The 25,292-nt window shown below is 50.7% G+C and overlaps 1 protein-coding gene across 3 annotated transcripts in view; it reads right to left on the bottom strand.

Moving 5' to 3' along the window:
• The window catches only part of KNDC1 (kinase non-catalytic C-lobe domain containing 1), a 118,435-nt gene that overhangs the window by 58,393 nt on the left and 34,750 nt on the right, over positions 1-25,292 (bottom strand). For all 3 annotated transcript variants that reach the window (XM_040435349.1, XM_040435350.1, XM_040435351.1), the window contains 7 exons: positions 23,605-23,719; positions 22,598-23,457; positions 12,797-12,911; positions 9,336-9,407; positions 6,982-7,049; positions 2,850-3,008; positions 456-533 (listed from right to left, as the gene is read on the bottom strand). In XM_040435349.1, coding sequence (XP_040291283.1) covers positions 456-533; positions 2,850-3,008; positions 6,982-7,049; positions 9,336-9,407; positions 12,797-12,911; positions 22,598-23,457; positions 23,605-23,719 — 1,467 coding nt within the window. The remainder of the gene's footprint in view (positions 1-455; positions 534-2,849; positions 3,009-6,981; positions 7,050-9,335; positions 9,408-12,796; positions 12,912-22,597; positions 23,458-23,604; positions 23,720-25,292) is intronic.

Below are 25,292 nucleotides of genomic sequence, written 5' to 3'. Positions count from 1 at the left end.
ACTCGTCTTGTTCGCGCTTAGTGCAGTTGTCTGTATTATGTATGCGCATCCCTTTTCAGATGTACAGCGCTATGGACTGAATGACGCTTTAATAATAAATAATAATAAATAATAATAAGGAGGGTGGCTGATGAAGCCCCTCTAGGTCCCCTAAGGTACTGTAGGCCACCAGAGCATGTGTCTCATGCTCCTTCTCTATAGTTTGGCCTGGAGGAGACTCAGTTTGTGATCTTTCAATGTGGCTCAGGAGTTTAAAAAGCTTGCGGAGCTCTGTTATTGCTCCAAAACCAATTCTTCATATGGATAAAGAAGGTGAGTGAAGTAGAGGAATCGGATTGTAAGCCCTGCTGGGGACAAGGACTGCCAGGATGAATCACACTCTGCGTACAGCACTATGAAATATGTGTGGACTTCATAGAAGCTCATCAGTTCTCTTGATGCTCGTCTCTGCCCACCTGATCCATTAGGCCGATTAAACCTGTCCACATTGCTTTACTGTCCAAATTCTTCTGCTCCAGATATTTCCTGCAGACCTGAAATGAGGAAGGATACATCACCAATATGACCAGAAGCAGACACACTGCATATATGACGCTTCATGACAAAAAGTATATAAAATGCCAACCAATGGCAGATCTATTGAAAAGTTTCTCTATGCCAGGATTTTACAGTCAACTAGTGACAGTGTGTTGCTCCATCCCCATTGACTATAATGGGGGCGGGGGTGAAGTTCCGGCGGAGGCACGGGGAGAGGCTGCCGGAATAAAACTACGACATGTCCGACATTTATTACGGCAGCCTCTCGCCGTGCCTCTGCCCCCGTTATAGTCAATGGGGACGGAGCGGCAGTCTGGGGGCACACGGTCACTAGCAGCAGGACGGATCAGACAGGCTGTTCACTCGACGGAACAGCCTGCCGGAGGTCCGTGCCGCCAGTGTGAAAGTAGTCTAAGGGTTCTATTAAAGGCCAAAAAGGAGTGCCACCTGACGATATACAAGTTGATCGGCACTCATTTAAGGGCCTTTCACATGGCCAGATGCAAAGTGAAAGGGGAACCAACAATGGTCATTACGATTGTTCATTCCCCATTCTCTTTACATATTATTAGCAGTACACCCTGTTTACACAGGGAGATGTGCTGCCGGCAAACAATCTTAGAGGTGATCATCTGATAAATGAGACTCCTGCCTATTAATCAGGTGAACAGCGGCACCCTTAAACGAGTGTTCATATGAACGTTTGTTCCCAAAAACAGACCCGCTCCTCGGGCATATACCGTGTGGTATACATGGAAGCCTGTGGCTATATATATATATATATATATATATATATATATATATATATATATATATATATACACATACATACATACATATACATACATACACACACACAGTGGTATATAACAAAACAAAACCATGTGACGGAAGGCTTCAACGTTATCTGAACAGAGCCTTAAAGTGACCAGACACATGAAGCTTATGTCAGTTGCACCCATTAATTTGGTAAAACTAGTGAACCATCTAATGGGTATGTCGGGGGGAAAGAAGGTCATCATGCAGTGTAATACTGCCGCCGATTGCCCGATGAAGGATCATTGGGCAATCCAAATCTTTTGACATGTTAAAACATTTTCGTTTGCAGGCGGCAGATTGTGGTGTCTAATCAAAATCTGCCGCCGGCAAACAACTATACAGCATGGGGGACGAGCGATGGCACAATGATCTCTCCTCCCCATGCGGTGTAGGAGATCGCTGCATGTAATATCAGCTATCTCCTCCACTAGTGAGCAGGCGATTGCCTGGAGGGATCGCTTCCCTCCCGATGATCGTCTGCCACATTGGGCTGTGTAATACAGCCTTTTGGCTAGTTTCACATCTGCGGCTGTCCTCTCCTGCAGGCTGTTCTGGCACAGAATGCCGGGAATTGGCTGGGCAAAAAACATTGCGTCAGCGTTTTTTGTCTGATCATTTCCAAGCTTATTTGCCAAGTAGCGGCCAGATCTCTGTCGGACCCCATTATAGTAAATGGGGTCTGGCAGGCGACGCCGGATCCAGATAACTCTGGTAGGCCGCTCTATGCCGGATCAGCCTGCCAGAGAAGACAGCTGCAGATGGGAAACTAGCCTAAGCAGTCGCTCTGGAAATAACAAAACTAACAAGGATTAAGGAGCCCAATAACAGCGTTTTCTGATGCAGAGTTTGGAATTTTTAACTCATTCAATTCCGGAGAACACCGCTTAGAGCAGGCATCCTCAAACTGCGGCCCTCCAGCTGTTGTAAAACTACAACTCCCACAATGCCCTGCTGTAGGCTGATACCCGTAGGCTGTTCAAGCATGCTGGGAGTTGTAGTTTTGCAACAGCTGGAGGGCCGCAGTTTGAGGATGCCTGGCTTAGAGGGAAGAGTGCTCCTCGCCTTCTCGAGCCAAGTGTGCATGTGGGTGGAGGGCGAGGTGTCAAGAAGCTGACAGCAATCTAAACTGTATAGCTAGCCTTAGGGGGAGAGGGGCGATACAGAAAAGTGACTAACTCCTTCACTTTTTATTAACCCTTTTCTACCCTCCAAACCTGCAAATAGACGTTTCCACATAATTCCCTTCCTAATTATAGAAAGCATAGAAGGTCTCAGTTTACACCACATATTACAAGCTGCATAGAGCCATTCATTATAGCCACACATTTCCGGAATTAGGCCACACAGATGCAGGATCTATTTCTACGGTCGGCGCAATGACTACATCTGACAGGCCTTCGGCAACATGTGGACCTCCAGATGTGGAGGGGGGGGGGCGGGGGTCTCCACGTCTTTTCCCTGCCAGCTTCCAGTGTGTATCTCAGTAGGATTACCTGCAAAGCTTCAGCTAAACTTGGCCTTTCATCAGAATCCCTTTTAGCCATCTGTAGAAGGAACCATTTCAGCTTTTTGGGAAGCGTCAGCTTGTGATTTGCCGGGTAATTGAACTTGGCTGCTGACCATAAAATGGCTGCAATGCCATATACACAAGTCTGTAAAAAAATAAAATGTGCACACGGTTAGAAAGCGGTAAGGATAGGGCTCATGCAAACAAACATTTTTGTGGTCCGTATGCGGAACCATTCACTTAAATGGGGCCGTAATAAAAACAGAAATGATTTAGTGTGCATTCCGTTTCCATATGTCTGTTCCGCCAAAAAATAGAACATGTCCTTTTATTGTCCGCATTACAGACAAGGATAGGACTGTTCTATTAGGGGCCACCTTTTCTGCAAAATACGGAATGCACATGGCTGGTTTTGCAGATCCGCAATTTACAGACCGCAAAACATCCAATGGTCATGTGCAGTCATCAGCAGATACTAGTTAGAGCCATCACCATTGTGAATACTGCAGGCAAGATTTAAAGGGGTTGTCACATTACAACTGCTTAACGCCATCCATTCAATTGCCGCTCCATATAACTCTATGGGACTGCCGGAGACAACCAAGTACAAGAACCCAGCCACAGTAATAATGGAGCGCTGGCACCCATGTGTGTCCGAACCTGGGAACACGGGCCTTCCCTCTAGTGATCAGCAGGATCCCAAACAGTCGGACCCCTGCAGATCCTAAGGATAGGGGATAGGTTGTTGTAATAAGACCCCTCCTCACCCAGCTGTATCAGAAAATACTTGTATTCCCCATGAAATCACTAATTTGGTTTTTAATTGAACGTTGCATTGTGTACTTCTTCTGTTATTCCTCCTGGAAGTGTATGAACAACCTGACAACTGGGTGTTACCATTCTCCTTGTCAAGGGTCAAGGTGCCCATATAACCTGCCACAGCTGTCAGTTGAACAGTATTTCTCCCAACCCCCATACACACTGGGCTGAGCATGCATGTGTTCTCAATGGGAAGAGGGTAAAAAGCACTTGCCAGACTTCTCTGTCAGCAGCTTATCTCCCCTGAGAGCAAAGGATCAGGCATGTTTAAAGTCAATATGCTTGATCCTTCTCCCCCCCAACATCTGCTGTCTGGGGAGAGTCGGGATTGCGCCATACACATTAGGCTACTTTTACACTCACATTTGGTGCGGGTCCGTCATGGACAGATCCGTTCAGATAATACAACCGTCTGCATCCGTTCAGAAAGGATCCGTTTGTATTATCTGTAACATAGCCAAGACGGATCCGTCTTGAACACCATTGAAAGTCAAAGGAGGACGGATCAGTTTTCTATTGTGCCAGATTGTGTCATAGAAAACGGATCCGTCCCCATTGACTTACATTGTGTGCCAGGACGGATCCGTTTGGCTCAGTTTTATCAAGCGGACAGCAAAACGCTGCAAGCAGCCTCCAGAGCGGAATGGAGACTGAACGGAGGCAAACTGATGCATTCTGAGCGGATCCTTTTCCATTCAGAATGCATTAGGGCAAAACTGATCCATTATAGACCGCGTGTGAGAGCCCATGATGGATCTCACAAACGGAAAGCCAAAACGCCAGTGTGAAAGTAGCCTTACATGGTCGGTCAGTTCCGCCAAAATCATTGTGTTTGGCCCCTCTTCATCCAGTGGGTATGAGCACAGTTAGACTGCGTAGGAACACACGCTACTGACAGCGAGAATTATACAATTTATTCATACATTTACAGGAAGAATAACAGAGGAAAATGCAGAGTTCTGCTGAAAAACTGTAAAGAATTGCTTTACGTCAAATACAAGAATTTACAATAACAGATCCGTCCTGGGAATTGGCGGGTTCTCTTTGAGAAGTGCAATCTTCAGTAATCTGGGCAGTGGTGTACTCATTGGACGAGGCCTCAAAGCCAAGATAAATATTAGGCCGCTTTTAGTGGTTTATGAGACCCCCACCTACCGCCCCCAACAGGAAGACTTTGTGGCGCTATCCCATTTTCAAGACTCAGGTGCTAACATTTCAGCACACATGGAGGTCACGTCCCTCTGTAAGTTCTCACAACTCACTGAAACAGGACCAAGACCATGCAGGAATGGCCCCCAACCCCAGGGACCGTATAGCGCGATCAGCTCCTGTATTAGGTACACCCTTGATTTTGTGGTCCTGTCCTGTGAGCTTGTCTGCCCTGTATGTGACTTGTTGCTTCCACTTCACAATGCCCACAGGCAGAAATGTGATGAACCATGATGGTGCCAAGGGGTGGCCACGTCCCCCTATAACTATGTTATATATGATAATACGGAACAGAAAACTGTGTTCTGCATTTTACATCACTGTGAGCAGTGAGATTGCCCCCTGTATGAAAATCATGTAATTTTTATGGCAAAATAACTTTTTTTTATATATTTCCACTGATAAAAAAAAGGAAGAGAGGAAACACGTAGACTAACTTATAGCTAAACGATGGATAATATAGTGCATTTGGTAAGCCTCTGCTTAGCTTTGCATTAGACTAACCTCTAATGTTATGGCACTGTCCCAACATTTGGAGTCGTGGAAAAAAGAAGGGTCTTGAGCATGTTCATTTTCAACATGCCCGATCCTTTGCTCTCAAGAGAGATAGGCTGCAGCCAGGGAGGTCTGGCATTGACTTAAAGGCTATGTACACATTTTGAGGCAATTTTTATTTATTTATTAGTGCACTGTACTCATTATGAGGTAAAAATGCATTTTCAATTGGTCTTAATTAAAAATATGGAGTCCTTTTCTCTGTACAGGGCTCAGATGCTCCATTAGCAGGATCTGAGCTGACAGACTCCTTATCTCTGTTCTCTGACCTTATAAACAAACACTCATTATAGCTCAGTTCTGATCTTATTTAAGCCACATCGTTATCAGTAAGTGTTTATGACCTCTTAGTAATTAAGAGATAAGGATTATTAGATGACCGAAACACACCTAGAAAAACAGTTAATCCTTTGTGACAGAATGGCTCAATATTTTTAATAAAGACCAATAAAATAAAATAAACATTTTTAATCCAAAATGAGTAAAAATGCAATAAAAAAAATAAAAAAATGCCCCCGAAGGTGTATATAGCTTTTAAGGAGCGTTTACACTGTGCCGGTGAGAAGACCTTTGTCTTGAAGGAAACGTTCCTTCCTGACAACTGTCTGCTCGTTAGTGGAGGTGAAGATCTGCATTTATATCACCTCCACAGTATGAGAACGAGTAATGGCTACTGCCATCGCTTATCCTCATACAGCTGCATTGTGTCAGGGCAGCAGAGCACTGCTCACACGGCACAATCTGCTGCCCAGAAAGGATGATTGAGGTGTCCGCACAAACAATCATTTCACCCGATGAATGAGCGTTTCGCTTGTTGGTCTGCAGCACCTTCAGATGGGCCGATTGTTGGGAACGAGCGTTCGTAGGAAAATTCGTTCCTGATAATCTGCCTGACATTTAGGCAGTCTAAAAGACGGAATATTCCCTATTGCCCATTAACACATGCACGCTCGGCTTGACATGTGTATTAAGAGGGGGCGGGGGAGGGGGGGGGGGAAGGTTGTCAGGATGCCATGGGGCAAAGCCACTAGTACTGGCCCCGTAGGGATCTGCAGTTTGTGTAATACGATGGGCATCTCATGCTACGTACTAACAAGTACTAATTATCTACAATTACTGGAAAATCCCATCACTTGCTAACAAGTACAAGGAAAAAAACTGATTAAATCTTGTTATACACTTGACTTGGCTTTATTCTTTAAGCTTTGGATAGAAAGAATCAGAGGTCTGACACATTAGTTTTTTCATCTCACTTCTGGCACAGCTTGCCCAATGAAAATTAAATGTTGGGTGGAAATGCCAGCGCCCTAGGAGGGGCTCACAGGGATGTTAACCCTGACCATGGCAGATAGCCAAGGCTCCAGCATCTCTATGGATATTATATTTAGCAGCCAGGAAAACAGATGCAGCTGTGTGCCAGATGTCGGCACTATTACTAAAAGGGAACTGAATTCTCTGCTGGGTTCTAACGTGCACCGAGCAATAAGACGTAAAGCTTTCCTGTAGCTTTGTCTTACATTAATTTCATGTTCTACCTTTTCTGTCCCAGATCCATCACCATCAGGGTCATGTTCAGGTGGCACGCAAAACGCATCATAAGGCTCTGAAAGAAGGAAAAAAGAAAGTTAAGTTAAATTAGGAAAATTAAATACAAAAAGTAGGGGAAAAACTAGGGAGAAAAAAAAAACAGACCCATTTTGTTCTATGCATAATGCAGTGTAGTGCATGTGAACAAAGTGAATTGCTAATTGCTGTGTATTAGGGCTCATGCACACGACCGTATGTATTTTGCGGTCCGCAAAAATGTATCTGCAAATAATACGGATGACGTCTGTGTGCATTCCGTATTTTGCAAAACAGAACAGCAGGCCCCTAATAGAACAGTCCTATCCTTGTCCGTAATTCAGACAATAATAGGACATGTTCTATCTCTTGTGGAACGGATATACGGAAACGGAATGCACACTGAGTAACTTCCGTTTTTTTTTTTTGCGGACACATTGAAATGAATGGTTCCCCATACGGTTCGCAAAAAAATAAAATAAATGGAACGGACACACAAAGAAAATACATTTGTGTGCATGAGCCCTTAGAGCCTACATGCTGCTCATCTGTTCCTGTATAAAAGGTGCATTTAGACAACCGTTCCCGATCATCTGCCCGTCTGAATGTGCCGCCGATCCCCCAATGAACGAGTTCTTCTGGTGATCCGGTCGTTCATGCAGGCACCACTGTTCATAGTTTCTGGGCAGCAGATTGTGCGGTCGAAACGGCGATCTGCTGCTCAGAAGCCATGATTCTGTATGAGGACGAGGGATGGCTTTAGCGATCCCCCGTCCTCATACAGTGAAGGAGAGCATTGCATGTAAATGTGTGGTCTCCTTCACTGACCGAGCAGCCGACTGTTGTGAAGGAACGCTTCCTTCCCGACAATCGGCAGCTCAGTCGGCCCGTCTAAATCCATCTTCAGTTAAAAGCCCATTGGAGTAATATTCACTGACGCAGTCAGGTCCCCATTCAGCTTGGTATTGTCAGCGTGTTTTAATACTCTCCTCTGAATAAATACCTATTAGAGTAAAGTCAGTTGAACCGCTGATTTCAGTATGACTTGCCGACCAGGGTAAGAAGGGTTGGGCATGTTGAATTTCAATGCCTGATCCTTTTATCCTCAGTGGAGTTAAACCACCGCCAGATGTGTCTGGTAGCAGCTTACCCCTTTTACCCATTGAGAACACATGTACACTTTGCCCAAACCAAGAATTCACCTGACAGTGCCACGCGCCTGCAAAAAAAAAAACTAGAGTAGTACAGTACCTGCAAAATGTACGAAATTAGACAAATCTCATGTACACTTTGCAGATTTTTTTTCAGCGAGGATATTGACCTGCCGTGCGGCTTTTCTAAGGGCGAGATCTGTGGCAAATCCACATTAAAGGGGTTTTCTCATCTCAGACAATGGGGGCATATCGTTAGGATATGCCCCCATTGTCTTATAGGTGCGGGTCCCACCGCTGGGACCCGCACCTATAATCGAGAACGGAGCCACAAAAGTGAAGGAGAGCGCACTGCGCATGCGCAGCCGTCCTCCATCATTCATTTCTATGGGGCTGCCGAAAATAGCTGAGCGCTGGCTCGGCTATGGTCGTCCGTCTGCCCCACAGAAATGAATGGGAGCATGGGCCGCGCATGCGCGGCACGCTCCCATTCGGTTCTATGGGAGAGGAGGGGATTAGCGCTTGGTGGTGGACGGACATTGGGAAATCTGGGGTCCTCCAGCCACATCGCTCCCCGCTCTGTTCTCGTTATAGGTGCGGGTTCCATCGCTGGGACCCGCACCTATCAGACAATGGGGGCATATCCTAGTGAAAATTACGGGTTTTGGTGCGGTTTGGGTGCAGAAATGCACAGAAATTTGCAAGGAAATCCCTTGTGCAGGTGGTCTAAAGGGGTTTCCTGTAGACAGAACACTTGTGCCTTATCCATAGGAGGTCCGACTGCTGACAAATGAAGCGCTGGTGCATATGTGTGACCACCGTTCCATTCACTTCTATGGGTCCGACAGAGATGTATCTCCGACAGCCCTATAGAAGACAGTAGAGAGTAGTAACTTGTGATCACTAAGAGCCCCAGCAATCAATCACTTATAAGTGGGAACCCCCTTTAAGGCTCAGAGGCCGACTGCACCTAAAGAAATGTTGTTTTAATTTGCTATTTGTCACACAAACATTTCTTTACATGGTTACAAAAGAGGAAAGAAAAAAATAAAATAAATAAATAACGCCCGCCCGGGTGAGCCTCCCCCGCTTCACCGTGTAATGAGGTTATTTAACTACTTTCATGTGCAGCGGCGCAGCACGAAATAATCTCGCACCTCCATGAGTCACCTTACCTTCATTCTGATGAGTAACAAAGAGGACTTCTCCACACTGGTCAATGAACACAGACTCCAGACTCAGAATGGCTGCAAAATAGGGCACAACATCAGCTTTTTCTTTAACCCTCGAATGACTATGACCAAACTATCACAAATGTAGACACAGCGGTTGCACTATTCGTTTCCTGCATGACACACGGACACTGGCTGCTGGTGGCACATGTCACCTCCCATAAGGAGAGTAGTAGAAATCTCCTCTACGGTAGGTGCCATTTACTGCAGGGGACATTTAATGGGCAAACAGGTACCAGTGCAAAGGGGTGTTACAGTAGGGCACTGCGCTTTTTTTTTTTTTTACATAATTTATGACAAATTCACAGGGCATGTGAATGGGGTATAAGTACCCACCTTCACATGCATCACCGGTGGAGTCTCAGAAGAATCTGGATCCTAATCCTGCTACAACCATCACTGAGAGTAGAAGCCGCCAAACAATATGGGGTATTGAGAACGGAGGGTTCGGCCGACAGTCTAATGTGTCCAGAAGGGACACTGGCTTTCTCCTTTCCTTAGCACACTCGGCCAAAATAAGCGCGTATGTATATGGGGGGAGTCAGGAGGAACAGCTGTTTGCTCAACGATCATTCTTCCGACAGCATTTGGAACGGTGAAACCTTGCAAGTTGAATGACGAAAGGCAAGAGAAGAACCCAAAGGTCAAATCCAGGGTCAAAAATGGCAAGCGATACACAGACCGAGGTCAGGAGGTCTATGCATGGTTTAAAAAGGCCCATTACCACCCCGTGGCGATGGCAAGGGGTTGCATCCCCAACAGATTGCAGAGAAGGAACGGGGAGAGGTAGGTCTTTCAGTCCTTGACCTGTGTGTCCATCACCTAACCAGGACAGATTTGTATCTACTGAGAGTATACAATGGAAGTTCCTATTCAATGAAATCAAGCAGGGATTTTGAAAAATAGGGGGATCGACAAATTTAGTTGGAAAGTTAGTATAACTTTAGTTCCACCGAGAATGGACTTTGCTGAAACCGGATGCCCCAGTGACCTACAGTGATGTTTGGCACCAAAAAGCCCAATTACGTCCAATATATTGGAAGTCATCCAGCGTTCCTAGCGTCCTGAGAGTCAGTTTTAACTCTGTATGCAGCGATTCTCAGGGAAAGCTGGGCGACGGCCTGTATGGAAGCAGTCAAATGTGTAAGGCGAGGGCGACACCTGTCGCAGTCAGGATCGCCGAGTAACGGTTATCCCATAGAAATGCATGGGATCGCTGCAGCAGTCGCATGAAATCCAACGCGGCGGGATTTCTTGCGACTGTCGCGGCAATCCCATTCATTTCTAGGGGATCCAAGCAACTCGGCGATGTCAGGTGAGCAGTGTCGCCATGTAGCCTTTGCCCAAGTCACAGGATCGAAACTGGGTCCGTGCAATAATCCAGAATCTCTAGTAATCTGGGGCTAGTCCAGTATATTGGGTGCTGGATTACAGATCATTTACAGCGCCATCTATATCATAGACATCTTTTTCCCAATTGAAATAAATCTACGCATTGGCAGCCGCTGAATTGACGAGACGTTTTCATTTGTGATCCAGAGGCCAGTGACCGGACAATACAGTATAGTGGTTCTGCCAAAGTGCAGACAATGGCGTCCACACAGCTCAGACCCAGACGCGTGTTCTGATGTATGTAATTACATCTAAACTACTTCATCCTCTGCCAGCAAGAAGAGGCTTTTGTGCAAGCGGCACAAACGGCCTCTGTCAGCATTTTCCTGCAGGCCAGAAGTAATGAGGGTCTTGTTCTCTGCCCGGGTCACGGTAAAGGGATGACTACATCCCACACACAGCCGGCGGGGCAGGTCGGCAGGTCCGCTACACTTTGCATGGCTAGACACACAATCCTTATATTCTCTTGCCTAGGTTTTCACAAAATTATCTGTCGGACAGGTCATAAATGTCAAATCCGTATAGCTGGCGACTTTGCCAAGGTCCTCTCAGACTCAAGAATGAGGGTGTCCTGATCTGCGTTTCATTTTAGCAGTAGTCCCAGATACAGGGTCCTTCTCCATTAAAGTCTATGGTAGTTCCAGAAAGGTGTAGTGACAATGGGAAGGCATGAAAATTCTGGCTCCGTTTACAGCAAAAAAATTAATAAACGAGCCATAAAATGTGCCAGATTAATGAATGGTGCTGTAAAGGGTCTAAAATGTCTATAAAGATACAAGAAATATATTGCACAAGGCCGGCCACTGGGATAAATCTGCCACTGTTTCTGCTGTCGGTCTAAATTTAAAGGGGTTTTCCAAGACTTAAATATGGAGGACTTTTTCTGAGGATAGGTCATCAATATCAGATCGGTGGGGGGTCCATCTCCAGGAACCCTGTCCGATCAGCTGCTGAAAGGGACTGCAGCTCTTGGATGATCGCTATGGCCCTTTTATAGCGTATCAAGCACAGCGCCGTACAGGATTTAGTGGTTGCGCTTGGTACTGCACCCCACTCGCATTCACTTGAATGGGATGGAACTAGGGATGAGCAAACTTGTATTTTCAAGTTCGGCGTGCAAGGTTAGGGTTATCTAATAATTCCGTTATGGAATTCTCAGATAACTCAAACCTTGTACGCCAAACTTGAAAACGCAAGTTCTCTCAACACTAGACGGAACTGCACAAAGGCCACGTGACTGTCATATGCCAAGGAAGTGGCCAAGAGTGGAGGCCCCTTCCAGGAGCTGGAACCCTACCCATCAGATATCCTGATTCCCAGACAAGAACTTTTTTACTGTATGTATAATGTGGACAGGGGGGATACTTAGATGATTGTAATACCCATTATAAGACCTGTACTGCCATATATATACCTCAATATGCTTATTGGCCCTGTCAGTGTCCCTTTAAGACAATATTAATAAATCCCACCAAAGATAAACATGAACCAAGCCCAGGCAGCTAGATCTCCAAGGAAACCTTCATTTTCATGATGAGTAAAGGTCTAGATCAGCTGGAATCAGAACTTCTGAGGGATGTAAACGCTACACTTTGGTAACCCCTTTAAGATCAGCTTTGAATACTATTAATACCACTGATTACAGAAATATACTTTCACTGTATAAAAAATTCGGATACATGTCATAGGTGGGGTCAGGGTGCAGAGACCCCGCGTCTTGGTGCACAGTGCACCCTTAGATAGGGTGACATAGGCCATACTCTGCAATGCAAGTCTATGACGCATCGCCACCGCTTCCAAGTGAAACAGGATGTAAAAAAAAAAAAAAGACAGGAGTCTCAGGAGAGAGTCATGGCATCACTATTCTATCGATGAGCTGGAAATGAGCCAGATTATCAAACTTTCTGGATTATCAAATACCGCACTAAAGCAATTTCAATACATAATCAAAGTTGGTGAGAAAAAAAAAAAGCAAATACCTGGATTGTCTGACAACACGGACGCGTTTTTACCTGGATAATCCACGTACGTCTGTAGAGTATATAAGCACTCGTAGCACAGCGCCCACAGCTCGTCTTCTTCTAAGGGCTTTCCATAGTTTAGCAACATTTCTTTCAAGGAAACCCACTATAAAAAGAGAAGACGGGATAAGCGTTACAGTGAAACGCTGCTCACTACGGCTCCACTTTCATCAAAGCATTGTCAGTCTGCAAGCAGCAGCTCTCCAGGTGTTGGGAGACTACAACTCCCGTTGTGACAGCTACTTGACGTCAGGACATGCTGAGTGGTAGACTTCCCACAGCTGTAGAAAAACCCTATATTTCCATCATTCCAGATTTTGGAAGTAGAATTGCCAAAGAAATTCCATCTTAAAGGGCATCTGTCAGCAGTTTTGTACCTATGACACTGGCTGACCTGTTACATGTGCACTTGGCAGCTGAAGACATCTGTGTTGGTCCCATGTTCATATGTGCCCGTGTTGCTGAGAAAAATGAGGTTTTAATATATGCAAATGAGCTTCTAGGAGCAACGGGGGCGTTACCATTACACCTAGAGGCTCTGCTCTCTCTGCAACTGCCGCACCTTCTACACTTTGATTGACAGGACCAATCAATGATGAAGTTTTCACTGCCTGGCGATTGCGCCACCCGCGTCATTGTACCCTTCAGATGCGGCATTCATAGCTGACCGCGGCATCTGACAATAATACAGTGTAAAAAATTTTAAAAATTATAATAAAATTATACTAAACTGATCAATTTGCTCGCAAAGAGCCAGTCACCGCCATCTTGATTGAAGATAGAGCGTGAAATCTCGTGCGGCCCGTGATATAGACATCACGTCGGCTGGCGCGGTGACGTCATACGTCACCACGCACAGGATTATGTGTGAGATCATAAATCAAGATGGCGGCGGCTGGCCCGTCGCAATCAAATGGATGAGGTAAGTATGTTTTTGTTTTGTTTTTAGCGCCATTCAGGCAAAATTGATTTTATACCACAAAGAACTAGATACTAATAATCGTATTACTGATAGTAAATGACCCCCTTAGTTCTTGGTTCTGTGTTACTGTAAGGGAGAGGGGAATGAAAGGGGAATGAAAGACCACAGCCTGCTAAGCCGCCAGTGCCCTGCGTGGTGGTGAGGATTCAGGAACATCTCTTCATGTGATCACCCCTCTTACCCAACAGGGAGTATATGTGCTCACATTTGAGAAGGGTTTCTTTTTTTATTTCTACGAAAAAAAGTTAGGATATGACAACATCTTATGACCCTCTGCACCAAATTCGGACATTTTACCAGAACCTGGATCACAGAGATAGTTTTTATCTTTTTATTTTTAAATAAATGGCTCTACATGTAACTTTAATGCCCAAAAATGGCCAAAACGATGGCACCAGAACATACTTTAAGTGCTGTAACAGAAGCCCAATATTAGGAGAAAAAAAAAAAAAACTAATGGAATGTTTTTTTCACACCAAATCTCAAGTGTGAACTTCCCCAGAATGTGTATTCACACACAGTAGATGTTTGAAGAAGTTTCAGCAAATGAAAAATCTACCCTCGCATAAAGTGGTTTCTGCAAGCCCCAGTCAAATAAAAGGTGCAGCCTTAAAGGGAACCTGTCACCGGGATTTTGGGTATAGAGCTGAGGACATGGGCTGCTAGATGGCCGCTAGCACATCCCCAATACCCAGTCCCCATAGCTCTGTGTGCTTTTATTGTGTAAAAAAAACGATTTGATATATATGCAAATTAACCTGAGATGAGTCCTGTACATGAGATGAGTCAGGGACAGGACTCATCTCAGGGTAATTTGCATATGTATCAAATCGGTTTTTTAACACAATGAAAGCACACAGAGCTATGGGGACTGGGTATTGCGGATGTGCTAGTGGCCATCTAGCAACCCATGTCCTCAGCTCTATGCACTAAATCCTGGTGACAGGTTCCCTTTAAATCTTTCTGCAACAAATCTGTAATGTGTGAACTTACACTAAAATTCCTGCTAAAATGCAGACGAGCCATGAAATAGGGGGTTTTGTGTCAGGAGCATAAATGGAGAGATGGCACACACAATGCTCTACACAGTAGCGGGGACAGTTCTGCATGCAGAGCATTGTTCACGTTCTGTAACGTCATCCATCACGGCCTCTGACTAACGCTGATAATGTACAGTCCTCACTATTGTTTTAAAAAATAAATCAGGGGGTAGATCAGGGCGATAGCGCTCGATTTTCCTCTATACTTCTGCACTTACTGTTCATCTTATAGCACATCTTAGCAACATGGGTTCTTAAAAGGAGCATGCCCCCAGAAAATAAACAATAATATTTATGTTAAAGATAATTTTAAAACATTTTGGCGATGATAGAAAATGAAAAATATGTCACTATCTCTATTCTTTAAATCCTTAAATCCTGCAGTTTTCAAACTGGCCATTAAGCCTAATGGGCGTCACTTCTTAGACTGTACAGATCACTTTTCAGCAGTCATCTCATTATGATCACAGGCACGATTACAAAGACAGATAGTTCTTGTATATAGGGAACACAGGATTCACAGGCACACAATAGGTAATTGTCACAGTTTATCTACTCCTTCTTTGCACATTGACCTCTGCACGGGTCACAGAGCATGCCTAGAAAACTCTCTCATAGAATTTAAAGAGGTCCCCTTCAGTCTATTGTGTCTATGGCTGCTGTAAAGCATATCTCTAAACAGCTCATGCAAGAGTCCTGCCCCCTAATCATGTTCGGGAAATAGAATTTAAAAAATCTACAGTCAGAAAATAGATTAGGGAAAAAAGGATATGTCGCCATTTGGTGTTAGCTGGCCACCAAAATTATAATGGACACATTCCCTTTGAAGAGTTTTCCAGGCTCCTCAGGATAGGTCAGCAACATCAGATCGGTGGGGGGCAGGCACTCAGCACTGCCATCGATCAGCTGTTGGACTGGAACTACTACTCTGAACGGAGCCAGAAGCAGAACGCTCAGTTCAGGGTGTAGTGGCCGTGCTGGGTTACTGCAGCTCCGTTCCAATTCAAGGGCCAGGGAAGACAGGTCATCAATAATGGAAGCCCCCCCAAAAACCCGTTAAGTGCCATGTACACCTTTCTAGCCTTTATATTCTGCTGTAATGCATCTATGACTAAAAAAGCGACTTTGTAAATAGTCATTGCTATGGAAATGTATGCGTCTCTATGGTAACAGACAACAAACAAACCTAGCGTAGTCAGGGCCTACAGTCATACTGCCCTTTCTGTTCCTTACTTCCCGATACTATACCAAATGTATGTCAGGAAGAAGTTTGCACAATATAACTGCAGAATCAGACCAGACGAGCTGTGTTTGATGTCCGTTACCAAGGAGAAACATCTCTGCACTGCAGTCGTGGACACAAAACAGTAGGACATTTTTAATGAAGACTATTTACATAGCTGCTTCTCTTTTTATCATAAGTGCATTGGAGCAAAACAAAAAAAATGGTCTGAAAAGGTGTACATAGCCCTCAAACCTGTCATTGAACAATGGATCCCTGGAAAGATATATTATATATAATAATAAATTAACCTGCACAGAATTTTAGACGAGATTACATTAAAAAAAAAAAAAAAAGGCATTTAAAAAAGGTAGATATTCATTTTAAAAGGGTATTCCCATCTGGACATTTATGGCATATCCACAGTCCTAATAGAAGATCGCAGCAGTCCGTCCATTCAAGCAATGTGATGTGTTTATTTAACCAAGAGGCTTTATTACAGAACGAGGTGCTTGAGAAAGACCCAGTTTGAGTCGAAACGTTGCGTTCTGTAATGATGCCTCTTGGTTAAATAAACACATCACATTGCTTGAATGGACAGACTGCTGTAGGGCTGAAACGCTTACTCGATTGAATCGAGTAAGTCGACACAAAAAAATCCTCAATGCAAAAAATTGTTTGAGTCATGTGACCACAGCGCAGGAGTGAAGCGCTTACTATTACTTACCGCTCCGTGGTAACCCGCCGGCCCGTACCGCGCTGCAGTGGATCCTGACCTATAGTGCAGCGCGCAGAGAAAAAGAGGAAGGAGCTGTGGAGCGGGGCCCCTACAGGAAAGTTAAGTATTTTATTTCACTGGCGCTGCAGATATGGCACTGAAGGGGGGACAGCCAGCAATGAAAGGCATGGAGGGGCAGATGGGAGTGGGGAGACGTGGAGGGGCCGATCCCGACGCCACTGGGGAGACGTGGAGGGGCCGATCCCGACGCCACTGGGGAGACGTGGAGGGGCCGATCCCGACGCCACTGGGGAGACGTGGAGGGGCCGATCCCGACGCCACTGGGGAGACGTGGAGGGGCCGATCCCGACGCCACTGGGGAGACGTGGAGGGGCCGATCCCGACGCCACTGGGGAGACGTGGAGGGGCCGATCCCGACGCCACTGGGGAGACGTGGAGGGGCCGATCCCGACGCCACTGGGGAGACGTGGAGGGGCCGATCCCGACGCCACTGGGGAGACGTGGAGGGGCCGATCCCGACGCCACTGGGGAGACGTGGAGGGGCCGATCCCGACGCCACTGGGGAGACGTGGAGGGGCCGATCCCGACGCCACTGGGGAGACGTGGAGGGGCCGATCCCGACGCCACTGGGGAGACGTGGAGGGGCCGATCCCGACGCCACTGGGGAGACGTGGAGGGGCCGATCCCGACGCCACTGGGGAGACGTGGAGGGGCCGATCCCGACGCCACTGGGGAGACGTGGAGGGGCCGATCCCGACGCCACTGGGGAGACGTGGAGGGGCCGATCCCGACGCCACTGGGGAGACGTGGAGGGGCCGATCCCGACGCCACTGGGGAGACGTGGAGGGGCCGATCCCGACGCCACTGGGGAGACGTGGAGGGGCCGATCCCGACGCCACTGGGGAGACGTGGAGGGGCCGATCCGACGCCACTGGGGAGACGTGGAGGGGCCGATCCCGACGCCACTGGGGAGACGTGGAGGGGCCGATCCGACGCCACTGGGGAGACGTGGAGGGGCCGATCCGACGCCACTGGGGAGACGTGGCGACGCCACTGGGGAGACGTGGAGGGGCCGATCCCGACGCCACTGGGGAGACGTGGAGGGGCCGATCCGACGCCACTGGGGAGACGTGGCGACGCCACTGGGGAGACGTGGAGGGGCCGATCCCGACGCCACTGGGGAGACGTGGAGGGGCCGATCCGACGCCACTGGGGAGACGTGGAGGGGCCGACCCGCCGCCACTGGGGAGACGTGGAGGGGCCGATCCGACGCCACTGGGGAGACGTGGCGACGCCACTGGGGAGACGTGGAGGGGCCGATCCCGACGCCACTGGGGAGACGTGGAGGGGCCGATCCCGACGCCACTGGGGAGACGTGGAGGGGCCGATCCCGACGCCACTGGGGAGACGTGGAGGGGCCGATCCCGACGCCACTGGGGAGACGTGGAGGGGCCGATCCCGACGCCACTGGGGAGACGTGGAGGGGCCGATCCCGACGCCACTGGGGAGACGTGGAGGGGCCGATCCCGACGCCACTGGGGAGACGTGGAGGGGCCGATCCCGACGCCACTGGGGAGACGTGGAGGGGCCGATCCCGACGCCACTGGGGAGACGTGGAGGGGCCGATCCGACGCCACTGGGGAGACGTGGAGGGGCCGATCCGACGCCACTGGGGAGACGTGGAGGGGCCGATCCCGACGCCACTGGGGAGACGTGGAGGGGCCGATCCCGACGCCACAGGGGAGACGTGGAGGGGCAGATCCCGACGCCACTGGGGAGACGTGGAGGGGCCGATCCGACGCCACTGGGGAGACATGGAGGGGCCGATCCCGACGCCACTGGGGAGACATGGAGGGGCCGATCCCGACGCCACTGGGGAGACGTGGAGGGGCCGATCCCGACGCCACTGGGGAGACGTGGAGGGGCCGATCCCGACGCCACTGGGGAGACGTGGAGGGGCCGATCCCGACGCCACGGGGGAGACGTGGAGGGGCCGATCCGACGCCACTGGGGAGACGTGGAGGGGCCGATCCCGACGCCACTGGGGAGACGTGGAGGGGCCGATCCGACGTCACTGGGGAGACGTGGAGGGGCCGATCCGACGCCACTGGGGAGACGTGGAGGGGCCGATCCCGACGCCACTGGGGAGACGTGGAGGGGCCGATCCGACGCCACTGGGGAGACGTGGCGACGCCACTGGGGAGACGTGGAGGGGCCGATCCCGACGCCACTGGGGAGACGTGGAGGGGCCGATCCGACGCCACTGGGGAGACGTGGAGGGGCCGATCCGACGCCACCGGGGAGACGTGGAGGGGCCGATCCCGACGCCACTGGGGAGACGTGGAGGGGCCGATCCGACGCCACTGGGGAGACGTGGAGGGGCCGATCCCGACGCCACTGGGGAGACGTGGAGGGGCCGATCCCGACGCCACTGGGGAGACGTGGAGGGGCAGATCCCGACGCCACTGGGGAGACGTGGAGGGGCCGATCCGACGCCACTGGGGAGACGTGGAGGGGCCGATCAGACGCCACTGGGGAGACGTGGAGGGGCCGATCCGACGCCACTTGGGAGACGTGGAGGGGCCGATCCCGACGCCACTGGGGAGACGTGGAGGGGCCGATCCCGACGCCACTGGGGAGACGTGGAGGGGCCGATCCCGACGCCACTGGGGAGACGTGGAGGGGCCGATCCCGACGCCACTGGGGAGACGTGGAGGGGCCGATCCCGACGCCACTGGGGAGACGTGGAGGGGCCGATCCCGACGCCACTGGGGAGACGTGGAGGGGCCGATCCCGACGCCACTGGGGAGACGTGGAGGGGCCGATCCCGACGCCACTGGGGAGACGTGGAGGGGCCGATCCCGACGCCACTGGGGAGACGTGGAGGGGCCGATCCCGACGCCACTGGGGAGACGTGGAGGGGCCGATCCCGACGCCACTGGGGAGACGTGGAGGGGCCGATCCGACGCCACTGGGGAGACGTGGCGACGCCACTGGGGAGACGTGGAGGGGCCGATCCCGACGCCACTGGGGAGACGTGGAGGGGCCGATCCGACGCCACTGGGGAGACGTGGAGGGGCCGATCCGACGCCACTGGGGAGACGTGGAGGGGCCGATCCCGACGCCACTGGGGAGACGTGGAGGGGCCGATCCGACGCCACTGGGGAGACGTGGCGACGCCACTGGGGAGACGTGGAGGGGCCGATCCCGACGCCACTGGGGAGACGTGGAGGGGCCGATCCGACGCCACTGGGGAGACGTGGAGGGGCAGATCCGACGCCACTGGGGAGACGGGGAGGGGCCGATCCGACGCCACTGGGGAGACGTGGAGGGGCCGATCCCGACGCCACTGGGGAGACGTGGAGGGGCCGATCCCGACGCCACTGGGGAGACGTGGAGGGGCCGATCCCGACGCCACTGGGGAGACGTGGAGGGGCCGATCCCGACGCCACTGGGGAGACGTGGAGGGGCCGATCCCGACGCCACTGGGGAGACGTGGAGGGGCCGATCCCGACGCCACTGGGGAGACGTGGAGGGGCCGATCCCGACGCCACTGGGGAGACGTGGAGGGGCCGATCCCGACGCCACTGGGGAGACGTGGAGGGGCCGATCCCGACGCCACTGGGGAGACGTGGAGGGGCCGATCCGACGCCACTGGGGAGACGTGGAGGGGCCGATCCCGACGCCACTGGGGAGACGTGGAGGGGCCGATCCGACGCCACTGGGGAGACGTGGCGACGCCACTGGGGAGACGTGGAGGGGCCGATCCCGACGCCACTGGGGAGACGTGGAGGGGCCGATCCGACGCCACTGGGGAGACGTGGAGGGGCCGATCCGGCGCCACTGGGGAGACGTGGAGGGGCCGATCCGACGCCACTGGGGAGACGTGGAGGGGCCGATCCCGACGCCACTGGGGAGACGTGGAGGGGCCGATCCCGACGCCACTGGGGAGACGTGGAGGGGCCGATCCCGACGCCACTGGGGAGACGTGGAGGGGCCGATCCCGACGCCACTGGGGAGACGTGGAGGGGCCGATCCCGACGCCACTGGGGAGACGTGGAGGGGCCGATCCCGACGCCACTGGGGAGACGTGGAGGGGCCGATCCCGACGCCACTGGGGAGACGTGGAGGGGCCGATCCCGACGCCACTGGGGAGACGTGGAGGGGCCGATCCCGACGCCACTGGGGAGACGTGGAGGGGCCGATCCCGACGCCACTGGGGAGACGTGGAGGGGCCGATCCCGACGCCACTGGGGAGACGTGGAGGGGCCGATCCGACGCCACTGGGGAGACGTGGCGACGCCACTGGGGAGACGTGGAGGGGCCGATCCCGACGCCACTGGGGAGACGTGGAGGGGCCGATCCGACGCCCCTGGGGAGACGTGGAGGGGCCGATCCCGACGCCACTGGGGAGACGTGGAGGGGCCGATCCGACGCCACTGGGGAGACGTGGCGACGCCACTGGGGAGACGTGGAGGGGCCGATCCCGACGCCACTGGGGAGACGTGGAGGGGCCGATCCCGACGCCACTGGGGAGACGTGGAGGGGCCGATCCCGACGCCACTGGGGAGACGTGGAGGGGCCGATCCCGACGCCACTGGGGAGACGTGGAGGGGCCGATCCCGACGCCACTGGGGAGACGTGGAGGGGCCGATCCCGACGCCACTGGGGAGACGTGGAGGGGCCGATCCCGACGCCACTGGGGAGACGTGGAGGGGCCGATCCCGACGCCACTGGGGAGACGTGGAGGGGCCGATCCCGACGCCACTGGGGAGACGTGGAGGGGCCGATCCCGACGCCACTGGGGAGACGTGGAGGGGCCGATCCGACGCCACTGGGGAGACGTGGAGGGGCCGATCCGACGCCACTGGGGAGACGTGGAGGGGCCGATCCGACGCCACTGGGGAGACGTGGAGGGGCCGATCCGACGCCACTGGGGAGACGTGGAGGGGCCGATCCGACGCCACTGGGGAGACGTGGAGGGGCCGATCCGACGCCACTGGGGAGACGTGGAGGGGCCGATCCGACGCCACTGGGGAGACGTGGAGGGGCCGATCCGACGCCACTGGGGAGACGTGGAGGGGCCGATCCGACGCCACTGGGGAGACGTGGAGGGGCCGATCCGACGCCACTGGGGAGACGTGGAGGGGCCGATCCGACGCCACTGGGGAGACGTGGAGGGGCCGATCCGACGCCACTGGGGAGACGTGGAGGGGCCGATCCCGACGCCACTGGGGAGACGTGGAGGGGCCGATCCGACGCCACTGGGGAGACGTGGAGGGGCCGATCCGACGCCACTGGGGAGACGTGGAGGGGCCGATCCGACGCCACTGGGGAGACGTGGAGGGGCCGATCCGACGCCACTGGGGAGACGTGGAGGGGCCGATCCGACGCCACTGGGGAGACGTGGAGGGGCCGATCCGACGCCACTGGGGAGACGTGGAGGGGCCGATCCGACGCCACTGGGGAGACACGGAGGGGCCGATCCGACGCCACTGGGGGACATGGATGCGCCAGTGTGAAAGTAGCCTAACTTGGCTATTTTTGGGACTCCCATACAAGTGAATGGAGAGAGCTGAGCACGTATGCTAACTTCTCCATTCATGGCAGCGATCTGCAGATAGGTGCAGGTTCCAGAGGTGGAACCTGCAGCTATCAGACATATATTGCATATACTTGGCTAGGTCATAAATGTCCAGATGGGAATATCCATTGAAAAGTCACAAGAAGGAGCTGTCAATAAAACTGCTTAAAATGTTCCCTGCTAATTTTTTACTCATCTGCCTGGCAAAAAGATGTCTAGCTTTACCCGCTGGTTCTCATTTACAGCAATCGATTCATATCCGTCACAGAAGTCAGGATCTGTTTCGGGGCTGTTAAGGTGTCTTGACATAGATAAAACATCCTCTCGATAAACCGGCGGAGATCCAAACGTTTCCTTGGCTGTATTGTGTTGTTTTATATTCAACCTGATAGTGTCTAGAACAGGATCTTCAACCGTTGTATATTTTTTAGAAATCGCATTTCTGTCTGTACCGAAAAAGTGCTGGTTTTCTTGTTCGAGAGCGGTTACTAGATTTTCATAAGAAACTTGAGAATGGCACTTAGACTGTCCAAGAGGGGATACACAGTTTGTATGGTTTGGCACAGGCAGACTAGTCTGGTGTCCATGTCCATCTCCTGAATCTTGCTCTTCGTTCGGTGATAGACAGCTAGGTACAGATGGCCAACTCTTTAAGGTGACCAGTCCTACACCGGGTGGAGATTGGGAAAGAGACCGTTTTTCGACATTATTAACCAAAGAAGAGTGTTTATTTCTTCTGTGTCTTTTTAAAGAGAGCTTTGCCATTTCATCTTCAACCTTTGCCCTTTCAAAGCCCTCAAACTTTTCGGGGGAAGAAGACTTGCTCCTCTCCCGTTTATTTTTCTTGAGATGATGTCCAAACGAGTTTGGAGGAGAACACGGCTTCTCCAGTTTGAACTCCACTTCTCGCCATCCATTCTGATGCTCTTCTTCTTGCACAGAGTTAGAGCTGAGGCTGAAGCCGGTAAGACTGACCGAGCAGTTTTCTGGTATGGTCGAGATACGGCTAGGAGCTTTCTCTGTTGTGGGAACTTTCATACAATTGTCCTTTTTGTTGACGCCCTTCCACAGACTTTCCCAGCCATCTACACCAAAACATACAAATATATTCATTACAATTGCTGGACTGGACAAAGAAGATCATTAATTACTTTACAATGCCTGGTTCGTGACATCAGTAGATAGTCAATACATCCTGACAAACCTAACATATAACAGTGTAGAAGATTTACCTTGGAAAGCAGTGACGGACTCTATGGAGAGCACTCTTCTGCCGATGGATGAAAGGCTTCGACAAACGGACGAGGAGGAGCAATTAATCTTTTCCTCACACAGGGATATAATGCTCTGTATGCAGAGAAGATTTATTTCCTATGATCACTATGAATACTTCATGTGTAAATCTACAGATCAATACATTTTTCACATACAAGACACAACCCTGACAAAAAAAATAAAATAATGAATAAAAACATGGCTAAATAGTAAATTCTCAACAGTACAATAAAAAAAAAAAAATATGAGTGTAAAGTTACTATAGTATTAAAAAGGATTGTCTGGAGGGATTGTAATTTTAAATTTTTTTTTTGGGGGGGGGGGGCAGTGTGTATACATTTTTTTTTTTTTTTTTTTTTTTAAAGGTAAAGGCTACAGGGGCAGACTGGGAACTTAAAGTGGCCCTGAAGAAAAAAAAAAAGCTAAAAGTGGCCCCATGTTGTAGGTGGGTTCAAAATGACACAAAGTTGGGGCAACAGAAGCAGGCAGGGCCAACAATACTGTAGTGCAGCACAAAATAGGCAAAGAAGTTGCCTTCATCACAGTATTGAGTATTTAACTGTCTCTCTGTCCTGAGGACGATGATACAGATGAGGTCAGCAGGGCACATGCGGCCGTTGGCCAGGTGCATAATGTACCCGATGCTCAGATCGTTATGTACCCAGCCATCAGCCATGAGGAAGGCTTTGACGACCCCCTGGCCATTGGCGCAACAGGAAATTTGCGTGCAGGACTTTTATTCCCCAACTAAGATAACAGATCTCAGATTGATATGGCTAAGGCTACTTTTACACTAGCCTTTTGCTGGATCCGGTAGGGCTCAGCAAAAACGGTTCCGTTATGAAAGGATCCGGTTGTATTATCTTTAACATACCCAAGACGGATCCGTCATGAACACCATTCAAAGTTAATGGGGGACAGATCAGTTTTCTATTGTGTCAGATTGTGACAGAAAACGGATCAGTCTTGTTCTGCATCCCATGACACCCTTGACAGAAAGCAAACTGCAGCATGCTGCGGTTTGCTCTCCGGTATGAGAACAGAACGGAATGCATTTTGGAGCATTCCGTTCCATTTTGTCCCCATTGACATTGAATGGGGACAAAACGGAAGCGTTTTTTTCCGGTATTGAGACCCTATGACGGATCTCAATACTGGAAAATATTAACGCTAGTGTGAAAGTAGCCTAAAATGGATATTTTAGCTATGTGAACCCGCTTCACTCACAGTTGCTGAATACACAGGTCCTAATTTAATGTAGACCAGCGGCATATGTTGGTCTATGATAACCCCGTGCACTGCTAGAGGTTACATTACAGAGGTTATCCCATCTTAGACAATGGGGGTATATCGCTAGGATATGCCCCCATTGTCTGATAGGTGCAGGTCCCACCTCTGGGACCCACACCTACAAGGAGAACGGAGCCGGGGAGGGTTGTGGCTGGAGGACCCCAGGTTTCCCGGGGTCCGTGCACCACCAGGCGCAGCTCCCCGCCTCTCCCATTGAAGTGAATGGGAGCGCAACGCGAATTCGCGGCCACTGTTCCCATTCATTTCTATGGGGCCCGACGGAAATAGCCGAGACAGCGCTCGGCTATTTTCGGTGGCTCTATAGAAGTTAATGGAGGGAGGCTGCGCATGCTCA

Source organism: Bufo bufo, chromosome 6, assembly GCF_905171765.1.
Source record: "Bufo bufo chromosome 6, aBufBuf1.1, whole genome shotgun sequence".
NCBI lineage: Eukaryota > Metazoa > Chordata > Amphibia > Anura > Bufonidae > Bufo > Bufo bufo.
This window is presented reverse-complemented; position numbering and strand designations above follow the sequence as displayed.